The 21796-nt window shown below is 39.7% G+C and overlaps 1 protein-coding gene across 3 annotated transcripts in view; it reads right to left on the reverse strand.

Annotated features, from left to right (window-relative positions):
- The window catches only part of LOC126336904 (DNA polymerase theta-like), a 303016-nt gene that overhangs the window by 27916 nt on the left and 253304 nt on the right, over window positions 1–21796 (reverse strand). For all 3 annotated transcript variants that reach the window (XM_050001035.1, XM_050001043.1, XM_050001052.1), the window contains exons 20-21: window positions 19132–19330; window positions 159–340 (exon numbers count right to left, since the gene is read on the reverse strand). In XM_050001035.1, coding sequence (XP_049856992.1) covers window positions 159–340; window positions 19132–19330 — 381 coding nt within the window. The remainder of the gene's footprint in view (window positions 1–158; window positions 341–19131; window positions 19331–21796) is intronic.

Below are 21796 nucleotides of genomic sequence, written 5' to 3' on the forward strand. Positions count from 1 at the left end.
CAGTCTAAACTTCAAGATAGAATGCAAAATTATAGATATTCACAGAGCAATTGCTATTGTCTTGTAACCACACAGAAAGTTGCCACAGGGGCAATATCTTACAATTAATGGCAAAATTATAATGGAAAAAATATCTAGATTAATATACTATCAAATACCTTTGAGACATCAGCTGGGGATGTCAGAGAAAATGTGTGGCCAGCAAGCTTATAGGCTTTATTTTCAAATGATGACATCTGACTGAGAAGAACATTTCTTAGTCTTTCAGCTTCCTTAATACTAAAACCAATTCCACTTAGTTCCATCCGAGCGAGGCATAAAAGTGTTGGCATTTCTACTTCTGAAATTAAAAAATTATATTAATTTTATTAATTAATTCTGAGTTGAATTGCAGTGAAGCATGAAAATGGGATTAGATATTTAAAACATTTATTTTTTACATATCAAACTGATAAATCATGGGACAGAACGACAGTCCAATACTTATCTTCAGGAGACGAAGTGTGTAGTACTGCTGACAGACACATAAAAGTAACAGGGATGCAGAACACAGATTTCAAAACTAATATTTTCTTTAACATTTCATAATGGTAGAAGACCTTCCATGCTATACAGTTACTGTAATGAATCTTCTAAGGGAACAGTGATTGCTGCACAATAAGTGGAAAATAAAACATAGGTCTACAGATATAGATATACTGAATAAAACATGTTTGGCTGTCAAGAGAGCAATGCATGAAGCCTTCAATGACTATCATAGTAGAATATCATCAAGTGATCTTTTGCAGAACCCAAAGAAATTCTGGACATAAGTAAAAGCTGTTAGTGACCCAGAGTTAGTGTCCTGACTCTAGAGAATGAGACAGGAACCAAAATTGAGGGTAGCAAAGCAAAAGCTGAAATACATAACTTCATTATCAAATGTTCCTTTGCAAAGGAAAACCCAGGAAAATTGGCCCAATTTAATCCTCATTTCACTGAAAAGATGAAAGAAAAAAGTGGCATTGAGAAACAGCTGCAATCGTTAAAATTGAACAAAGTTCCAGGCCCTAATGGAATCCCTATCAGAGGAAGTTCACTCTTAGGAGAGATTTCAGTGTCAGAGAAATTGCTGAGGGAGGGGAAAAACTTGATAATCCAATAAAAAAAACAGAACAAATAAAATTTCACAGGTAAACAGTGAGCTAAATGGAGCAGACTAGCAGGCAGCAAAATTAAATGATAAAATTGCTGAGTTGAACAGAAAACCGAGTAATAAGAAAGCAGAAAACTTCATCAAAATCGTACACCCACTTAATGGTGAAGGCAGAATTGGAATGTGGTGTGGGATTGTAACTAAAGTACACATTATTACAGTTTACTTGCTCAATGGGATTACATGGTGAGCCGTGCGGAGTTAGCCAGGCGGTCTAAGGCGCTGTAGTCATGGACTGTGCGGCTGAGGTTCGAGTCTTCCCTCGGGCATGGGTGTGTGTGTGTTTGTCCTTAGGATAATTTAGGTTAAGGAGTGTGTAAGCTTAGGGTCTGATGACATTAGCAGTTAAGTCCCATAAGATCTCTCAAACATTTTTGATTATATGGTGAGGATTTCCGGGGGGCTAAGAGAATATAACTCTAGTAGCCCCCAATCATCTCGAAGGTGAAGACAAATGTCAAGGTTAAGCCATTTAGCATCTGTTCTAGGCAGTGGCTCAGAACAGTAGAGAGAGAGAGATTTTTCGTCAGTGGCTCCATCAGTCTCACAAGTCAGGCGGTCCTGTAGCAGCGTGATATGATTGGCAAAGCAACTTTAATTCAGTATATTTTGGCATGATCCGGATGACTGTTGTCGTATCAGTGGAAAGGTGACAGATGAAAAGGTGGCCACTATGTAAAATTTTACATAACAAAAATTACTCACATTCATGGCCTGGGGTCAACTTGTACATCTACTCTACTTTCCCCAAAAGAATTTACCAAGGGTGAATTGGACAATCTCAATGATGCCTTAAATCTAGTGGTAACAATATTTTAATTTCAATTAACAATTCAAGTCTTGGACTGTGAGTATAATTGTTACATCATGGTGTAGTAACAACAGTTGGTGACACAAGACTGATGGCAGTGGCATTACAAAGTTAGCCAAAGCTGATTTCACAGACAGTTTTAATGAGTATAAGCAGCTGAAACACTTGTATGACAAGGATTAGAACGAAAAGTGACATATATTTACAGCCTTTTTGATTAATAAAGGAAGTGAATGATTGACTTCTAGCATTATTAGAGGAGGTAATGGACGTGGTGTGATCTGTAATGGAATAGGGCCTGTACGACTTTGAAAGGCCTTCTCGTCAGATTGAGGTCATTTTTTTAAGATGACATGGTACACAATATACAGCATTCTTACAGTGATTGGGTAACCACCAGGGTGACACAGTTTCGTTGCCAACCTAATAGTAAGGCAGTTTGTTTTACATGTAATCAGGAAGCACTGAAGCATTTCCACAGAAAATTTATTTTGAGGGGGTGATTAATATCTCATTTCAGTCACATAGGGGAACACTTTATATCTTATATCTGTAACAATACTCTACAATCCACCTTATAGCATGTGACGAAGTGCACCCTGTATCACTACTAGTCATTCCCTAACCTGTTCCGCTCGCAAATAGAATGAGGGAAAAATGACTATCTATATGCTTCCATGTGAACCATAATTTCTCGTATCTTATCTTTGTGGTCCTTATGCTCAATGTATGTTGGTAGGCAACAGAATCATTCCGCAGTCTAAATTTTCCCAATAGTGTACTTGAAAAGAATGTATTCTTTCCTCCAGGGATTCCAATATGATTTCCCAAAGCATCTGCTTAGCACTTGTATGTTGTTCAAATCTACCAGTAACAAACCTAGCAGCCCACCTCTGAACTGTTTCAGAGTTTTCCTTTAATCAACCTGGTATGGATCCCAAACACTTGAACAGTGCTCAAGAATATGACGCACTAGCATTCTGTACGCTGTCTCTTTCACAGATTGTAGTAGCTGTATGCTTCACACGTAGATCTTTTCACAGGTGCACAAATCTCTACTAGCCTTTGCTTGTCGTCATTTGCGTGTTCTCTTTAGAACAGAGTGTGCAACAATCTCTGCTTCCTCAGCATTTTCCAAATCTTGTTATTAAACCATGATGGGTCATTTCCATCCTTAATCCACTTACTAGGCGCATAATTCTATGCCCATCTTACTGGAACTAAAAGATGTCACTTCACTGTCTAAGTAAGATGCTAACAACTGCTTATCTGCTCTTTCTAGCAGAAACACTCTCCTAGCCTTCTTAACTAATTTATTAACTTTTGTAACCATAGTTGCTATAATGACATTGTGATCACTAATCTCTGTTTCTATACTGACATTGTCGATAAGGTCCAGCCTATTTGTAGCCATAAGATCTAAGATATTTCCATTGAGTATGGGCTGCCAAACTAGATGCTCAAGATAGTTTTCAGAAAATGTGTTGAAAAGTACATTGCACGTCTGTCTGTCTGTCTGTCTGTATCCCCTGCAGTGAATCCATAGACATCCCAATCTATTATGTCCACAACTTTGCTTCAGCTGTTTTGCAACAGACAACAGTAGCGGCAAGTGGGGTTCGGGTAGTTGGTCATAGGTGTAATACAATAAGCTTAGGCCTCTGTAAACACAATGACATAAAAACATTAGTCGATTTGTGATTGCATCATAAGGTTATTCTCAATTAAGTACGTAAACTTACATACTCATTTCTCACAACTTGCGGGAAGTTAAAATTTTCTGATTTAACATGAAGAAATCTGCAGCTGTGCCTCTTAAAATGCTGGGTAAGACCAATTGTGAGGTGGAAGAATGTGCAGAGAATGTTTTCAGCGCCTTAAGAATGGTGATTTTGGTGTCGAAGACAGGCATGAAGGTGGAAGACAGAGCGTTTTCACAGTCATAGAACATCATTATCTAAAGCAACTGATGCGTTCAAGCCCAGCACTGAAACAACATCAAAATGAGAAGTCCTATCCCTCCCGCCATATTCTCCATACGTTGCTCTCACTGACTACCAGCTTTTTCGATCAGTGACACACAGTCTGGCTGACCAGCACTTCCGATCATATGAACAAGTGCAAAATTGAATCGATTCATGGATCCCCACAAAAGACGCCCAGTTCTTCCACCATGCTATCTGAAAGATGGGAGAATGCAGTGGACAGCGATGGGCAATACTATGAGTCACAATTTTTTTTATAAGTTTTCACAATAAAGCCCCAAACTTCGAGAAAAAATGGCAGAAGCAAAGTTGTAGACCTAGTATACTCGGTAGGTTAAAGTCACCTCCAATTGGTAATGAATGATCTAGCTATTTACACACTAATGACCATACATATTCTTTGACTGACACTGGACCTGTCACAGTAGAATCATGTGGATAGAAAAACATCTAACAATCAGCTTGGTTTCACCTAGACCTGTTACATGTGAGCAGATAACTTCACTGTCACACCCAACTTCGATCTCAATAGATACAATACTTTTTTCAACTGCGATGAACACTCGCCCTCCTGTGGCCTCTAATCTGCCTTCCTGATATACATTCCATAACTTGCTAAATATCTCAGAGTTTTTCACTTTTCAGCCAGCTCTCAGTCCTGAGAACAATTTGAGCACAAAAACTTTCCTGGAGGGCAGTAAATTTGGGAACTTTGTAACAAATACTTTAACAATTCAGTGATAAAATTTTAACAGTTGAAGTGTGTGTATTCTGAAAATGACATGACTTCCATTTCTGCATACTGACTAGCGAGTGCTCATCAGAGTAAGTCAGATTACTGCCTAGTATAAAAAATCTTCATGTGCACTGCACAAGTACTCTGCTACTCGAGAGGCTGCTTTCTTTGTATAGTACATCTCTGATCTATCAAGGGGACTCCTAAAAATCCCCAACTGATGATGCAGATCTAGAAATCTGTAGCCAAGACTGTCACAAAGCTGACAAATCACTTGATTGAAACCCTCCACTTGGCTCCAAACCAAAGGACCCGAATCAACTCTGGGAACAATAATGCTGCAAACTGTGAGCTCTGCTTGCACTCCACACGAGGCAGCAGGTTTCACCAATTCTGGCAGCCACCTGTATGAACTGAGGATGGCCTCAGAACCCATGCGACAGGTGTCATTGGTGCCTAAGTGGGCCACAACATGCGGATGACTGCACCCTGCACATTTGATAGCTGCATGCATAGTCGCCTCCACATCTCTGATGAGGCCTCTCGGCTGTCATACTAAGTGCACATTGACTTTCTGTCCAGCCCTGAATGGTGTGTGCCTGGGGGGCTCCATAATGCACCTAACACTCGAGCTCCTGATAACTAGTAATCCCCTTCCCCCGTTCGCCTCCTCAGACCCTACTTAATGTATTTCATTGCAAAATTTGATAGAGTGTTACTTATAATTTTTTACAATTTGGTTAAAAAGTTTTTCTTTTGAGCCTCTCTTATTTTTTCTGTGCAAAGTATTGATGATGAGAAAATTATGGCCTCACTGAGTCTTGCATTACAGGTACAGATGAGCGACCTGGTCGATGGCGAAAGGTGCGGTGCACAGTGGCAATGGGGAGGGCATTGTGTGAGAGATGAAGGCTGCAGAGCTTTAGCAGTCAGTAGTACAAGGTAAGCCTCTGCACCTGGCTGCAGGGCTTAGCCAGGAAATGGAGGCCTGGTGGCCAATGGTGTGTGCAAGGTTGATGTCATCTCGTGATAGGCCCCTAAAACTGTATCATTCTGCCCAGCAGTTATTAGCAGGACGCCCAGGAGGAGCATTTACACAATGAAAAGGGTTACATGTAATAGGGGGTCTTTCCCTTTAGATTACATCACTTCCACAAGCGATGGGACAGTGCTAGTAATAAGTAGGCTCTAAACCAGACTTTTTCCTTGCTATTGATAGTTGAAACTAATTTTGGTCTAGAATCTTACAATTATCTACAGGAGGTGGGGCATGCTTCACCAGTTATTATAGTTGCCTGGTGGCTGCCACTTAGGTACAACTGGCTGACATGGTTTGCGTAAGCATTTCTAATACTATCTTCTGTACAAGAACCATATAATAATGCCAAGCAGAACTGATGTGAGAGGAGTGGAAATGTGGCTACACCATGTCACAGTTAACATATGAGGCATATTTGGAAAGTAAGTACTGTTCTGGAAAAAAACTCATAAAAACATTCTTTTTTTTCAAATCAAAATTCCTTTTTGCAAGAAGGAGCAGTTTTTGAACTATTTTCATACATAGTTGCCGCCATTGTTCAGACAGTTGCCATAGCAGGAAACCAACATTTAATGCCCTCTTCATAGACAGCCACTGCCAAACACTGTTTTTTGCCTTGCCACGGCTGTCAAAGCACCTTCCTACAAATTACGTTTCAAGTTCAAGAACAAGTCATCGTCAGAAGGTGCAAGATAGGGACTTTAGAGTGGGTGATCAAACTGCTTCCAGCCGAACTGCTGAATAAGGTTTTGAGTGGCACCATTAGAATAGGATCATGCATTGTCATGAAGCAACACAAAGCCTTGACTGAATATTCCACGCCCTTTGTTTTGAACTGTGCACTGTAGTTTTCTCATTGTTTCACAGTACTGTACTGCACATACACAGACACAAAATGTCTGCTTGTGTCTGTGTATGTGCGGATGGATGTGTGTGTGTGTGTGTGTGTGTGTGTGTGTGTGTGTGTGTGTGTGTGTGTGTATACCTGTCGTTTTTTCCCCCGAAGGTAAGCCTTTCCGCTCCCGGGATTGGAATGACTCCTTACCCCCCTTAAAACCCACATCCTTTCGTCTTTCCCTCTCCTTCCCTCCTCTCTGAAGAAGCAACCGCTGGTTGCGAAAGCTTGAATTTTGTGTGTATGTTTGTGTTTGTTTGTGTGTCTATCGACCTGCCAGCGCTTTTGTTTGGTAAGTCACATCATCTTTGTTTTTAGATATATTTTTCCCACGTGGAATGTTTCCCTCTATTATATTCATACTTTTAACATCTTAGTAAAACAAAAGTAGTATGCATTTACAGCAATGTTAATAAAAAACACAGAATTTTTAATAGAAAATTTAATATCTGCTTTCAGTTGTCCTTTTTAAATTTTATTGGCAGATCTACACTCCTGGAAATGGAAAAAAGAACACATTGACACCGGTGTGTCAGACCCACCATACTTGCTCCGGACACTGCGAGAGGGCTGTACAACGAATGATCACACGCACGGCACAGAGGACACACCAGGAACCGCGGTATTGGCGCTAGCTGCGCAGCATTTGTGCACCGCCGCCGTCAGTGTCAGCCAGTTTGCCATGGCATACGGAGCTCCATCGCAGTCTTTAACACTGGTAGCATGCCGCGACAGCGTGGACGTGAACCGCATGTGCAGTTGACGGACTTTGAGCGAGGGCGTATAGTGGGCATGCGGGAGGCCGGGTGGATGTATCGCTGAATTGCTCAACACGTGGGGCGTGAGGTCTCCACAGTACATTGATGTTGTCGCCAGTGGTCGGCGGAAGTTGCACGTGCCCGTTGACCTGGGACCGGACCGCAGCGACGCACGGATACACGCCAAGACCGTAGGATGCTACGCAGTGCCGTAGGGGACCACACCGCCACTTCCCAGCAAATTAGGGACACTGTTGCTCCTGGGGTATAGGCGAGGACCATTCGCAACCGTCTCCATGAAGCTGGGCTACGGTCCCGCACACTGTTACGCTGTCTTCCGCTCACGCCCCAACATCGTGCAGCCCGCCTCCAGTGGTGTCGCGACAGGCGTGAATGGAGGGACGAATGGAGACGTGTCGTCTTCAGCGATGAGAGTCGCTTCTGCCTTGGTGCCAATGATGGTCGTATGCGTGTTTGGCGCCCTGCAGGTGAGCGCCACAATCAGGACTGCATACGACCGAGGCACACAGGGCCAACACCCGGAATCATGGTGTGGGGAGCGATCTCCTACACTGGCCGTACACCTCTGGTGATCGTCGAGGGGACACTGAATAGTGCACGGTACATCCAAACCATCATCGAACCCATCATTCTACCATTCCTAGACCGGCAAGGGAACTTGCTGTTCCAACAGGACAATGCACGTCTGCATATATCCCGTGCCACCCAACGTGCTCTAGACGGTGTAAGTCAACTACCCTGGCCAGCAAGATCTCCGGATCTGTCCCCCTTTGAGCATGTTTGGGACTGGATGAAGTGTCGTCTCACGCTGTCTGCACGTCCAGCACGAACGCTGGTCCAACTGAGGTGCCAGGTGGAAATGGCATGGCAAGCCATTCCACAGGACTACATCCAGCATCTCTACGATTGTCTCCATGGGAGAATAGCAGTCTGCATTGCTGCGAAAGGTGGATATACACTGTACTAGTGCCGACATTGTGCATGCTCTGTTGCCTGTGTCTATGTGCCTGTGGTTCTGTCAGTGTGATCATGTGATGTATCTGACTCCAGGAATGTGTCAATAAAGTTTCCCCTTCCTGGGACAATGAATTCACGGTGTTCTTATTTCAATTTCCAGGAGTGTAGATTTCAGCTGGAAACTATATCTGCCAATAAAATTTAAGAAGGATGACTGATAGCTGAAATCTACTATTTTTTAGTCAATATAACAATCACTGCATGCAGCAGCCTCCTGAATGGAAGGTAACTTGAGAGAATATAATTCCATTTGTTCCAATGCCATTTTTGAGCTTGCATCTCGTGTACAAGTTCAGTAATCCTGGTGCTACTATTATTGGTCAAAGTTACATGAGTATCATCAGCACTTACTTTCAAATGATTCCTGGGCTTGTTTTCTTAATTACCAGCAAAGCAGAAAACCCTAGTTCACATAAATAAGTTGTGGAGAAAAGCACAAGGTACCATAAAGTGATATCTCAAATTTTAGTCTTTGCAATTCTTTTTTTACACCAAAATTGCTCATGAAAATCAGCTTCAAACGTGTTCTTACAGCTCCTGGCATTCTGCAGTTCACTGAGCTCTTTCTGGATTTCTTTTGCAACTTTTCCAGTATTAGTGCTGCTAAAAGGGGTGCGAATCAGTTTTTGGCCAACTTTAGCTTCTGCTTTATTATGTTCTGGGAAGTAATGATTTAATTCATCAGCAAACATATGAAGATGACCCTTTACGTTTTCTTATATGTTTGCCCTAATTGCGTCACAGTTTTTATCATGATCAAGTGCTTTTAACATCACAAATGTAGAATAATTGTTTTTGCCAGTTTTACCTATCGATAACTGAAGTTTGCAAATAAAAGCATGAAGTTTATCTTCAAAGATAAATACACAGTGTGGGAGAGAAATGGGCTGTTTTAATTAGCCTCTGGAAGTAGAATGGTATATTGGTAACACTGAAATGTTTGTAATATGTTTCAGGTGGGTACGCTGTTTGCTGAGGTGGAGCGCTGCAGTGGACATGAATGTACTGTGGCTGTGAATGCCTTTTACAAAAATTGTGACTGTGTTGTTGGTGCTTGACGGGAATACCACTATCATTTCAGTCTTAGATGGAATGATCCTGTACTATGAGCACATGCAGTCAGTTACGGATGAAAAACTTTGAAGCAACAAGAAGTGTACTTACGATGAAATCGCCAGTAAGGCTCAGAAATTGTCAAGCACAGGAACAAATAGAGAAGGTTCAAAACATAATCAACAGTCCAAAGCGTTCTGTGAGATAAACTGCAGTAGTAGTGGGAATGTCCAGTTGTAGAGCGCACAGAATTTTATGAAATGATTTAAAGTTGCAATTATACAAGATAAAGGTTGTGCAACAGTTAAAAGAAAAAGATTATGAAAGGCAAATCTGTTGAACTGTGGACTAAAATTAGAGACAATGGAGACTTCTTAAAATTTCTGTGGTTGCATGACAAGGTACATTTTCATCACAGTGGTTATCTCAACAAACAAAACAGTCATTACTGGTGCAAGGATAATCCTCACAAATTCCATCAATGCCCCTTACAGAGCCAGAAAGTCGCTATGTGGTGCTCTGTCTCTCTAATGGGCAGAATTGGCCATTTCGTTTTTGAGAATGAACATAGATGAGCAATCACAGTCACATCTCAACAGTATGCTATCATGATTGACACATTCCTTGCACCCGAACTTGTCTCGTGTACAAATTTCAATGGCAACATAGCAGAGATTGTTTGATAACATCATCATTTCAAGGAATGGGAGCATTTTGTGGCCTCCCAGATCTCCTGACATATCAGTCTGTGATTACTTCCTTTGGGAGTGCTTGGACCACAGGGTGTACGGTAGTGAGTGAAGTGGCAATACAATTCATTGCTGTAATTGAAAATGCTTTACATCAAAACCCTCTGTTTGTTTTGCTGTATCCAAATTGGCCCATTTTTTGGCCATGCCTTGTATATTTGTAGTGCCTTCTAAAGGTCTGTTTGCAGAATCTTGCAACTGCAAGTTCAACATATTCTAGTGTATGAAGATATCCACAAGACAGGCCAAATTGATCCGAGATGTCAGATCAGACAACTACTCTAGGGAGTCTTCCATTTTTTTCTTACTTAGAAACAACTCATCCTCTCCTCTGAGTTTGTATGATCTTCCCAGCATGTTAACTGTTGACAACCTATTAAATTCTATGTGAAAGAGAAGAGTCTCATGAACAGGGCTTTTTTTTTCTTTTTTCTTTCTTTCTTCTTTTTTTTAAGAAATAAAAATGTGTATTTAAGGCGCTGTTTTGTTAACATTTACTGCAGTTCTGGCAAACTGCATTGTATTATTAAACCATTCAGAAAGAGGTCTTGGAGGGTAATGCCTGGCAATAAATGATATGGAGTTGGTGCATAAGCTTATAGCGTTTTCCCATAAATTTAATAAATGACACAGAAACACATAAAAGACTTTGATCAATAATATGTTCTCATTCATTATTTACAACCGTCTGTCAATGCTGCGGTAACTTTCCAATTATGAAACAGTACAAATCATGTGCTTTTGAGGTGAGGAACACATTGAGCCATGTTTCGAGTGCATTGTCATCTGGTATGGAAGTTCCTCGAATGTTGTTCGATAGAAGATGGAAATGTAAAAATCTGAGGGGGCAAGATCAGGTGAATAAGACGGGTGTAGAATTACTTCCCAACTCAACTCCCGTATAGCATTTTTTTTAGTCAGTCTAGCAGAATGAGGGCAGGCATTACTGTGGAGTAACATCACTTCACACAGTCTTCTTGGATGCTGTACTTGGACTGAATCTGCAAGACCCCTCAGCTGTTGACAACAAATGTCAGCAGTGATGGTTAAACCTCGGGGGTGCAATTTGTAGTACATCTCACCATCGCTGTTCCACCAGATGCATAACATTATCTTTTGTGGAGATGGCCACCTGCTGATTTTCGTTATTTTGGCTTAGAGCATATGGCACCCGCACACCTGACTCTTGAACCTTCCCCATTGCATGCAAATGTCACACAATGGTGGAATGACCACAGTTTATTACATCTGCCAGTTCTTGAGTACACTGATGTGGATCATTGTGGGTTAATACATTTAAATGATCTTTATCAAATCTCAAAGGTCTTCCTGAATGTGGAGTCACTAATATCAAAATTATCTTCCTTAAAATGATAATACCATTTGTTTCCATGGTCTGTGCAATGACACTATCCTCATACATTGTGCAAATGTTTCTGTCTGATTCCACTGCTGTCACCTGTCTAGTGAATTCAGACAAAAGATTGTGTCAGAAATGTTCCCATTTATCCACTTGGCAATCCATTTTTTTGCATCCACAGGTGCACTCACTATCTCCAAATGATAATATGTGAACTCAAATAGCAATTAATAAAAAATGACAGTTGCTAAATAAACCCATAGCAACTGGAATACCAACATGCAAAACAAAAACACTACAAACTTTTACACCAACCTAATACAATGTGTTGTCAATGCTGAATGATTCTTCTGTTCTATTAACATGACTAGACTGGAGTGTGACCCTAACACAGCTGAGGTGTCATATGTATGGAAACCAATGAAATTTTCCCACATAATGTTAAGTTTCTGAAACAAGTCTGTTATTGTTTTAATAACATCCACACATGTTGTCATCATCTACAATGCAGGCAAATATGAGTAATTGATGATGAAGGTTCCTCAGGTCTCCAGCCCGACTAAGAGTTACCTACTGATGACAGACCTGTAAGAGACAAGCAGCGTTTGAACAATCAGAGAAAATATCAAGTACTGTGTATTGAAAAAATCATAAGATGATGTTAGACGTATCCTAATGGTAAAAGTAAAATCTTAGAGGATTTACAGTGGTACATGAGTACAAGTTATAAATGTTATAATAAATCTTGATGCGCGTATACTACCTGACTAAGAGAGTTACCTACTGACGACATACCTGTAAGAGACAAGCAGCGTTTGAACGATCAGAGAAAATATCAAGTACTGTGTATTGAAAACATCATAAGATGATGATAGACGCAACCTAATGGCAGAAGTAAAATCTTAAAGGATTTACAGTGGTACATGTGCACAAGTGAAAAATGTTATAATGAATCTTGATTTGAGTATACATAAATTGTACCGTACATGAACCCAATATATCAGCAACACGTATATATAAGATTGTGTATGCTTAGATTAAATCAAATGATGGTGAACTGTAGTGCTTATTTTGTATAAGTTATGTAAAACTATATATGTTTTGACGAAACAGACATCAACAGGAACTACTCAACTATCAAACTCTTGGCGTGTACTGTAAAAAGATTACATTTACATGTTTTATAGCGAATGAAAGTTTGGGTGCTTACAATGAGTAAAACATTTTTGGTTCATTTGTAGCAGCGAGGAATGCTAGACTTTGGTACAGGGAACCACATAAGGTGAAAACATTTATGAATTTATCTGAAATTTTGTGAGATCTCGAAGTGATGCTGAATGTACGGGCTGCCCTTGGTAACTGAAATATGTGACATACGTCACGGTTCCAGTATCAAAGGTCAGAAACGACAGGCCTTTTCCTTGCAACATCGGAAACTCTCAATCACGCATTTGCCTGTGCACACTATCCTATGAACATTTTGATGATACGAAATTTATCATTCTGTGAAAACAGACTGTATTGCCCTCCCGTTACCAAGCTTTTTCACACCTCTATTTTACCATGCGGGGTATTTGGACTACCCCAAAAGAGTTTTGTATTTTATTGTAATATTTGTTCTCAGATTTCATTATTTCCAGTGAATGAGTTTATTTAATATTGAAAAACAGATTTTCAGGTTATTAGAAGTGCAGATGCAAATTACAATTTTTTTATATCTTTCACTAAATTCAGTACTCAACAAACAGAAAATTAATAATCTATGTACCTCAACAGTCACTGCAGTAAAGTAACACAAGACTTTTTTCAACTTTTCAGTCAAGTACATTTTTGCACTGCATGCACTTCACAGTAACAGTTTCTTCTCTGTGTATATTACAAACAGGTTTCTTGCTCATTACAAAACAGAATCTTGTTTTCCGATCTTCGTTTCTCTTGCAATCTTGACATTGTTGTGGCGTTGGTAACTTGGAACACTGGGTCTGGATCACTACTGTAGAAATAGCAATACCACAAGCTTTCAGTGCATCTTGTACATGTTTATGAAGACCATTGATATTTTTGGGTTTTTCTTCCATGTTGCCTTTCTTGAGTCAAAATACCAATTTAGTCGTGAAGAGTTTACATCGGCTTTGGTTATTCTTCTGCCATTCAGGATACATGCATTCAGTGCTGCAATATCTATAATTTCCATGAAGATTCTTAGTGGCCACCGCCTCGTTCCTCTAACACAGCTGTATTCCCTTTTCATTTTGTCCCCATTATCTACAGCACCTTTGGTTTTGTTGTAGTGCAGTATGATTTCAAGTTTGTGTTCACTTTCTTCACCACTCACTTGTCTCTCATTACGCTGAGTAGAGAGTAGCATTACTGCCTTTCCCTTCTTTGGAGCATAGGAAACTAGTGTCAAGTCATTTGTGAAACCAAACATTGAAGAGTGAACTTCTCTCTTTTTGTTTGGCAAGAATTCCTTCGGAATCTCTTTCTTATTGAAGCACAACGTACCAACCAATGTTGTGTTTCATTTTAGTAGTTCAGCAGCCAGTGGAAAACTGGTGAAAAAATTATCAATTGTTACACCATGACCGTTATTCAGAAATGGTTCCATCAGATCCAAAACAACTCTCTGTCCTTGATTCGCTTCCCGAGTATTGTCCACCATTCCTGTGTAAATTTGGATCCGTAGTAAGTAAGATGTCTTCACATCAGCACAAACTCAAATTTTAATGCCATACTTGCCAGACTTGCTCTTCATATAAACCCAAAAAGGCAGTTTCCTCAGTATGTTGCTAATCGTTCATCAATAGTCACATATTCATAAGGATAGAAGTTCTTGCACAAGTTAGATTGAAATTTGTCTAACACTACCCTGATGGCTTGTAACTTGTCCTTGGTTTCTTCAATTCTCTATGCTCTTGTGTCTCTGTTGTCAAATCTTAAGAATTTCAGTATAGGCAAAAATTGGTTTCTTGACATCATGGCAGCAGAAAAGAATGGTTGCTGAAAGGCAACATTACCTCCCCACAGATCGGAAGCACTTGTGCGATGTCCATGAGTTCAACCAGCTCCTATTAGAACTGCTAATACAGTGTACACTTTAGTTACATTTATATCTCTCCATGTCGTTTTGTTTGAAGAATGAGCTGCATTCCACAAAGAAATTACTCGTTTGGCTTCCCGGTTCGTTTCTTCTACAATGATGCTCACGATTTCCAGTGAGATAAATAATAAAAATGACTCTGTTATTGTTTTGATTGTTTTTTCATCATTCACTGTGCCAGGTGTTACATTCAAAATGTTGCAACATCGACGCAGCCCACCTTTTGGTGGTTCACTAGAAAATTGTAGTCCACTTCTAGGAACAAACAAATCATCATCATCATCCTTCTTCTTCTTCTTCACGTGAATGTGTAGTGTCTTCCGATATTTCATCATCAGCTTCATCTGATGTTATGTCAAGAGTTTCCATATATTCATTCAGTTCACTATCAATGTCCCATTAATTTTCATCATCACTGACATCAGAATTGTATAGAATTTCCATGATCTCTTTGCTAGAAAGTCCTTTGGACATCTTTAATTGCAAATGAAATACTGACTCGTGTAATGTCATCTCAACAGTGAACCTCAAATTCAACTCAACAATAGTAACCAGCAACAATAACAAACATTGGATCTATGGCAAAACTCAACAAAGAGGATGAATGACAGATATATTTCCCAAAATCTTCTTTTTCTACAAATTAGAAAATAAGACATTTCATACAAAGTGGGGTAGTCTCTCAATCCCACCAATAAATTACTTGAATAACAATGATAAAGCCACAAAAATTAGACAGTCGAACGTCAATCATTTTAGTACAAAGTCATGAAACCACAGGCATGTGGCCCTTCAGACAACATTATTATAGGGAAAAAATCAACCTGGGGTAGTCAGAATACTCCGCTTGGTAATGCGAGGGTTAACAAGGTATGCTCAAAATGTGCGGGTCTGGCCTTGAAAGAGGCATATAGCAGTTACTCTGCAATAATGGAGCAATGGTCTAACTCTGTACACTGATGTTGCAGAATGGGCTTCGAAAATTAAACTTTCAGAATATGTAAATAAAAAAGTAATATAAGAGTTTTGACATGTCTAATGAATAGGTTGACGAAGAAATTGATGAAATGTATGATGAGATAAAAGAAATTATTCAGGTAGTGAAGGGAGACGAAAATTTAATAGTCATGGGTGACTGGAATTCGTCAGTAGGACAAGGGAGAGAAGGAAACATAGTAGGTGAATGTGGATTGGGGCTAAGAAATGAAAGAGGAAGCCGCCTGGTAGAATTTTGCGCAGAGCATAACGTAATCATAGCTAACACTTGGTTCAAGAATCATGAAAGAAGGTTGTATACATGGAAGAAACGTAGAGATACTAAAAGGTATCAGATAGATTATATAATCGTAAGACAGAGATTTAGGAACCAGATTTTAAATTGTAAGACATTTCCAGGGGCAGATGTGGACTCTGACCACAATCTATTGGTTATGAACTGTAGATTAAAACTGAAGAAACTGCAAAAAGGTAGGGATTTAAGGAGATGGGACCTGGATAAACTGACTAAACCAGAGGTTGTACAGAGTTTCAGGGAGAGCATAAGGGAACAATTGGCAGTAATGGGGGAAAGAAATACGGAAGAAGAATGGGTAGCTTTGAGGGATGAAATAGTGAAGGCAGCAGAGGATCAAATAGGTAAAAAGACGAGGGCTACCAGAAACCCTTGGATAACAGAAGAAATATTGAATTTAATTGATGAAAGGAGAAAATATAAAAATGCAGTAAATGAAGCAGGCAAAAAGAAATACAAACGTCTCAAAAATGAGATTGACAGGAAGTGCAAAATGGCTAAGCAGGGATGGCTAGAGGACAAATGTAAGAATGTATAGGCTTATCTCACTAGGGGTAAGACAGATACTGCTTACAGGAAAATTAGAGAGACCTTTGGAGAAAGGAGAACCACTTGCATGAATATCAAGAGCTTTGATGGAAACCCAGTTCTAAGAAAAGAAGGGAAAGCAGAAAGGTGGAAGGAGTATATAGAGGGTCAATAAAAGGGCGTTGTACTTGAGGACAAAATTATGGAAATGGAAGAAGATGTAGATACAGATGAAATGGGAGATATGATACTGTGTGAAGAGTCTGACAGAGCACTGAAAGACCTGAGTCGAAACAAGGCCCCAGGAGTAGACAACATTCCATTAGAGCTACTGACAGCTTTGGGAGAGCCAGTCCTGACAAAAATCTACTATCTGGTGAGCAAGATGTATGAGACAGGCGAAATACCCTCAGACTTCAAGAAGAATATAATTATTCCAATCCCAAAGAAAGCAGGTGTTGACAGATGTGAAAATTACTGAACTATCAGTCTAATAAGCCACAGCTGCAAAATATTAAGACAAATTCTTTACAGATGAGTGGAAAAACTAGTAGAAGCCGACCTCGGGAAAGATCAGTTTGGATTCCGTAGAAATATTGGAACATGTAAGAAATACTGACCCTACGACTTATCTTAGAAGCACGATTAAGGAAAGGCAAACCTACGTTTCTAGTATTTGTAGACTTAGAGAAAGCTTTCGACAATGTTGATTGGAATACTCTCTTTCAAATTCTGAAGGTGGCAGGGGTAAAATACAGGGAGCGAAAGGCTACTTACAATTTGTACAGAAACCAGATGGCAGTTAGAAGAGTCAAGAGACATGAAAGGAAGCAGTGGTTGGAAGGGAGTGAGACAGGGTTGTAGTCTCTCCCCGATGTTATTCAATCTGTATATTGAGCAAGCAGTAAAGGAAACAAAAGAAAAATTCGGAGTAGGTACTAAATTCCATGGAGAAGAAATAAAAACTTTGAGGTTCACCGATGACATCGTAATTCTGTCAGAGACAGCAAAGGACTTTGAATAGCAGCTGAACGGAATGGACAGCGTCTTGAAAGGAGGGCACAAGATGAACACCAACAAAAGCAAAACGAGGATAATGGAATGTAGTCGAATTAAGTCGGGTGATGCTGAGGGAATTAGATTAGGAAATGAGACACTTAAAGTAGCAAAGGAGTTTTGCTATTTGGGAAAATAACTGACAATGGTCGAAGTAGAGAGGATATAAAATGTAGAGTGGCAATGGCAAGGAGAGCGTTTCTGAAGAAGAGAAATTTGTTAACATCGAGTATAGATTTAAGTGTCAGGAAGTCGTTTCTGAAAGGATTTGTATGGAGTGTAGCCATGTATGGAAGTGAAACGTTGACAATAAATAGTTTAGACAAGAGAATAGAAGCTTTCAAAATGCGGTGCTACAGAAGAATGCTGAAGATTAGATGGTAATGAGGAGGTGCTGAATAGAATTGGGTCTAAGAGAAATTTGTGGCACAACCTGACTAGAAGAAGGGATTGGTTGGTAGGACATATTCTGAGGCATAAAGGGATCACCAATTTAGTATTGGAAGGCAGCGTGGAGGGTAAAAATCGTAGAGGGAGACCAAGAGATGAATACACTAAGCAGATTCAGAAGGATGTAGGCTGCAGTAGATACTGGGAGATGAAGAAGCTTGCACAGGATAGAGTAGCATGGAGAGCAGCATCAAACCAGTCTCAGGACTGAAGACCACAATAACAACAATGAATACATTAAAATAAGATTGGCTAAAGATACAATATAAATTAAAACCGAAAATAAATTGTAATATGTTATAATTGTATCTACAAACTATCCTGCTGGAAGAACATCCACAACTGAGCATTATACCAGAGGTTGAAAATATTGCTTCAGTTGTAAAATTCTTTTATTGTCAAATGACCGGTTTCAGGCTCTTCCATCTTCAGATGTCATAACTTGGTGCTGTGGCCCTGGAGTGCCACAGTGGACGTGTATTAGGCACGGTGTGCTACCTATGAGTGCAGAACAGGGAGTCCTCCCTGGGGTGGACGAACCCTTTGAATTCGAAACTCTATTACAGCACACTGGTTCTCATGCACTGACATAGTTACATCTATATACCACCATGTCACACACAACAATCTGGAGACCTCTAGTGGCAGAGGACTGCAAATATGTAGACATGAAGACTTAAGATGTAGAATGTTAGTAACATTTGTTGGCATTACGTTTCAGCACACCCTCATAGTTTTATTCGTCCTCTCAAACGGTCCATACAAAAGCAGACACTTTGTTTCAATTTCCTCTATTATTGCCCCTCTGATATATTTTCTTTTACAGTGTTAATTCACACATGAACCATTTTAGTGCTGCCAATGTTTATCATTTAAAAGTGCACTAACATTGCTGGTAATATTGCCTATAATTCTCCCAAATCTCTACCTACATGCTTTTGCTTTTGTACAGGTCTGATAGGTTACTGTCTAAATATCAAGATAATATTTTTACAATTCATCTTCAGTTTGTCTTCTTACAGAGTGTTGCAATAGGTTCACAATTATATTAAAAAACTAGCTGTTCTCCTTTGTTTTAGCAACTCACCTTCAAATACTTGAAGCAACTTGTTTTCAGACAACACTTTGAACTGAGCATTCACAGTGTGCCATGTAACTAAAGCCTCAGCAGAAGAACGCAGCTGTGATGAAACCGAGCTACTGACATTTAGGGCTGGGCTGCCAACACCACGGATGGGACCCACTAGGACTGCAACCTGGCTCACCTCTGGGCAATACTGTATTGCCTTACAAATAAAAAGGACAGAACATTACATGATAAAACAGGGCACCAATAAGAACTGGTAAAACGTATGGACAAAATTCTTCTTTTACACTTACAATGAAAAAAAAAATGTTATTTCTATTTAACAACTAATGAATAACCTTTCTCTACAGAAAAATTAATTGCTTTGTTAAAGACACTATTACCCATGGTAAATTACAAAGAAATTATTAGATATGAGCATTTCAATAGCAACTCCACATAATGTCATCCTTTCCCTTCTACGAAAAATTGAATTTTTTTTTTCACTATTGTTCCCCTTCTCTTGCAGCAACTTCTTTCATTCTATTTTGAATTTTTACTTGGATGTGTGTGTGTGTGCAAGATTCACCTTATAACTTAATCTGTGATTCTCTTGATCCAGATTGGATAATGTCATCAATCAAGCTATTATGGACACAATTTTCTGGTCTTATTCAGCCCTACAATGCCAGTTATAGTTATACCGGTCCCAGCACACAGCTTTAACATAGCAATACCTTTAACAACTGAAATACCTGATAGCATATGGTACACACATTACTACTTTTAAACACATAAATCTGGTTTTAGGCTGTTCAATAAATCTTTTAACACTAGCAGAAAGGCAGCTATGTTCTCCTATAATACATTATTTTCTGTCATCATGCTCTTCACTTCAGTATCAACACATATTCCCACACACCAGTAGTTTCTAAAGATCAATATCAATAATACCTTGGCATGTACCACCACGCTTATTATAATGAAGACTTTTGGATTTTTAATGCAGGACAAGTGACAGGTGCTAAATCAGTGGTTCACGTCAACTGTTATTAATATATTCAACATGTCATTCTTTTTAAGACTAGGCAGAATTTCTTACAAAAGCTTTAATTTGCTAAACTCCAAAATGGTGAAGCCAAGGAACTTACTCTCAGTAGAAACATCCTGTCCAGTTGTCATGGCACAGGCAGCATTCACCAAAATTCAGAAAAAAAAGGCAAACAAAACCTGTGAATAGCTAATTCTGGTTTAACCCTATGTGCAGTTCATGTCTGACACCAACCTTGTGGTAGTCGAAATGTAACTTTTGGCTTGTTACTGTAAGGTAAGCTCAGCTACTTAGCTGCAGTGCGTGCTGTTCAGCCGAACGCAACTGATATCAATGCCTCATGAGTTGCTCTGTATTATAGATCATCTACTCCGCCCCCTCGAAAACAGGTCCTATAAACTGAGCTGATGCAGTTCCACTTCCAGCACATCCCAAAAATCTCTTTCCCTGATTCTTCACTAGATCCTACCTACCTTAGTCATAATTCCACCCCCTTTTTTCTCTATAGCCTGCAACAGAACAATTCAATTTCTTGTCAGTGTATTTCCATTCCTCCCTCTTGGATTCATAGTGTACTGATCTTTCATACCTTCACTTTATTAATTAGATATCTTTCATTATTATTTTATGTTCATTAGTTTCATTTTCTTCATCTGTTTCCCTCTACCTCTCATGTGTTCATATTTTCTTTTAACTGGTTGCTTCAGTCTGTCATCTTGATTTTACTGTATGTAAGACTGTACCTGTCTTCAGTCACCTAGTTAGCTAATTGTCTGCTCTTGTATTCCTCACTGTCATCCTGCTCCACCTTTCTTTCCCAACTCAGTTCATTTGTATTCATTAATTTTGTGGTGTCACCGCCAGACACCACACTTGCTAGGTGGTAGCCTTTAAATCGGCCGCGGTCCGTCAGTATATGTCGGACCCGTGTGTCGCCACTATCAGTGATTGCAGACCGAGCGCCGCCACACGGCAGGTCCAGAGAGACCTCCTAGCACTCGCCCAGTTGTACAGCCGACTTTGCTAGCGATGGTTCACTGACTTCTACGCTCTCATTTGCCGAGACGATAGTTAGCACAGGCTTCAGCTACATTATTTGCTACGACCTAGCAAGGCGCCATTATCAGTTACTATTGATACTGTGAATCATGTAATGACATTCGTCATTAATGGATTAAAGTTAAGTATTCCACCAGCTACGTCTGTTTTCCTAAAGTCTAATTTCCTTGTTCTGTTCCAGACCTCGCGCCAGCCTGCGTGCCTTTCGGCCTCCTCTAGTAACACGGTGTTGGCTCTCCTGCCAACCACAACAAATTTTCTGCTCGGAAAAAGTAGGATGATGAGGAGAAGCTACTATATTTCACTCAACACTTTGCTTTAATGAAGAGAAGGGATCAGTTGGTTCTTTTAGTTATTGTTTATATTGAATAATCACGCTTCCTTTTACTTTGTGTTCATTTTCCTTACCTCTTGCCCTGATTTTATTTTTCATTGTTCTGTCATTCTTTAGCTTAATCATTTCTCTGCACCCTGCAGTTTATTTTCATCTCTTACATCTGACAGCTGCTTAAAGTACATTGTTACTTTTTCAGAATATGAAGGAAAAGAGGAAAGATGTAACACCAAAAAATACAC

This window comes from Schistocerca gregaria, chromosome 1 (assembly GCF_023897955.1).
Source record: "Schistocerca gregaria isolate iqSchGreg1 chromosome 1, iqSchGreg1.2, whole genome shotgun sequence".
Classification (NCBI taxonomy): domain Eukaryota; kingdom Metazoa; phylum Arthropoda; class Insecta; order Orthoptera; family Acrididae; genus Schistocerca; species Schistocerca gregaria.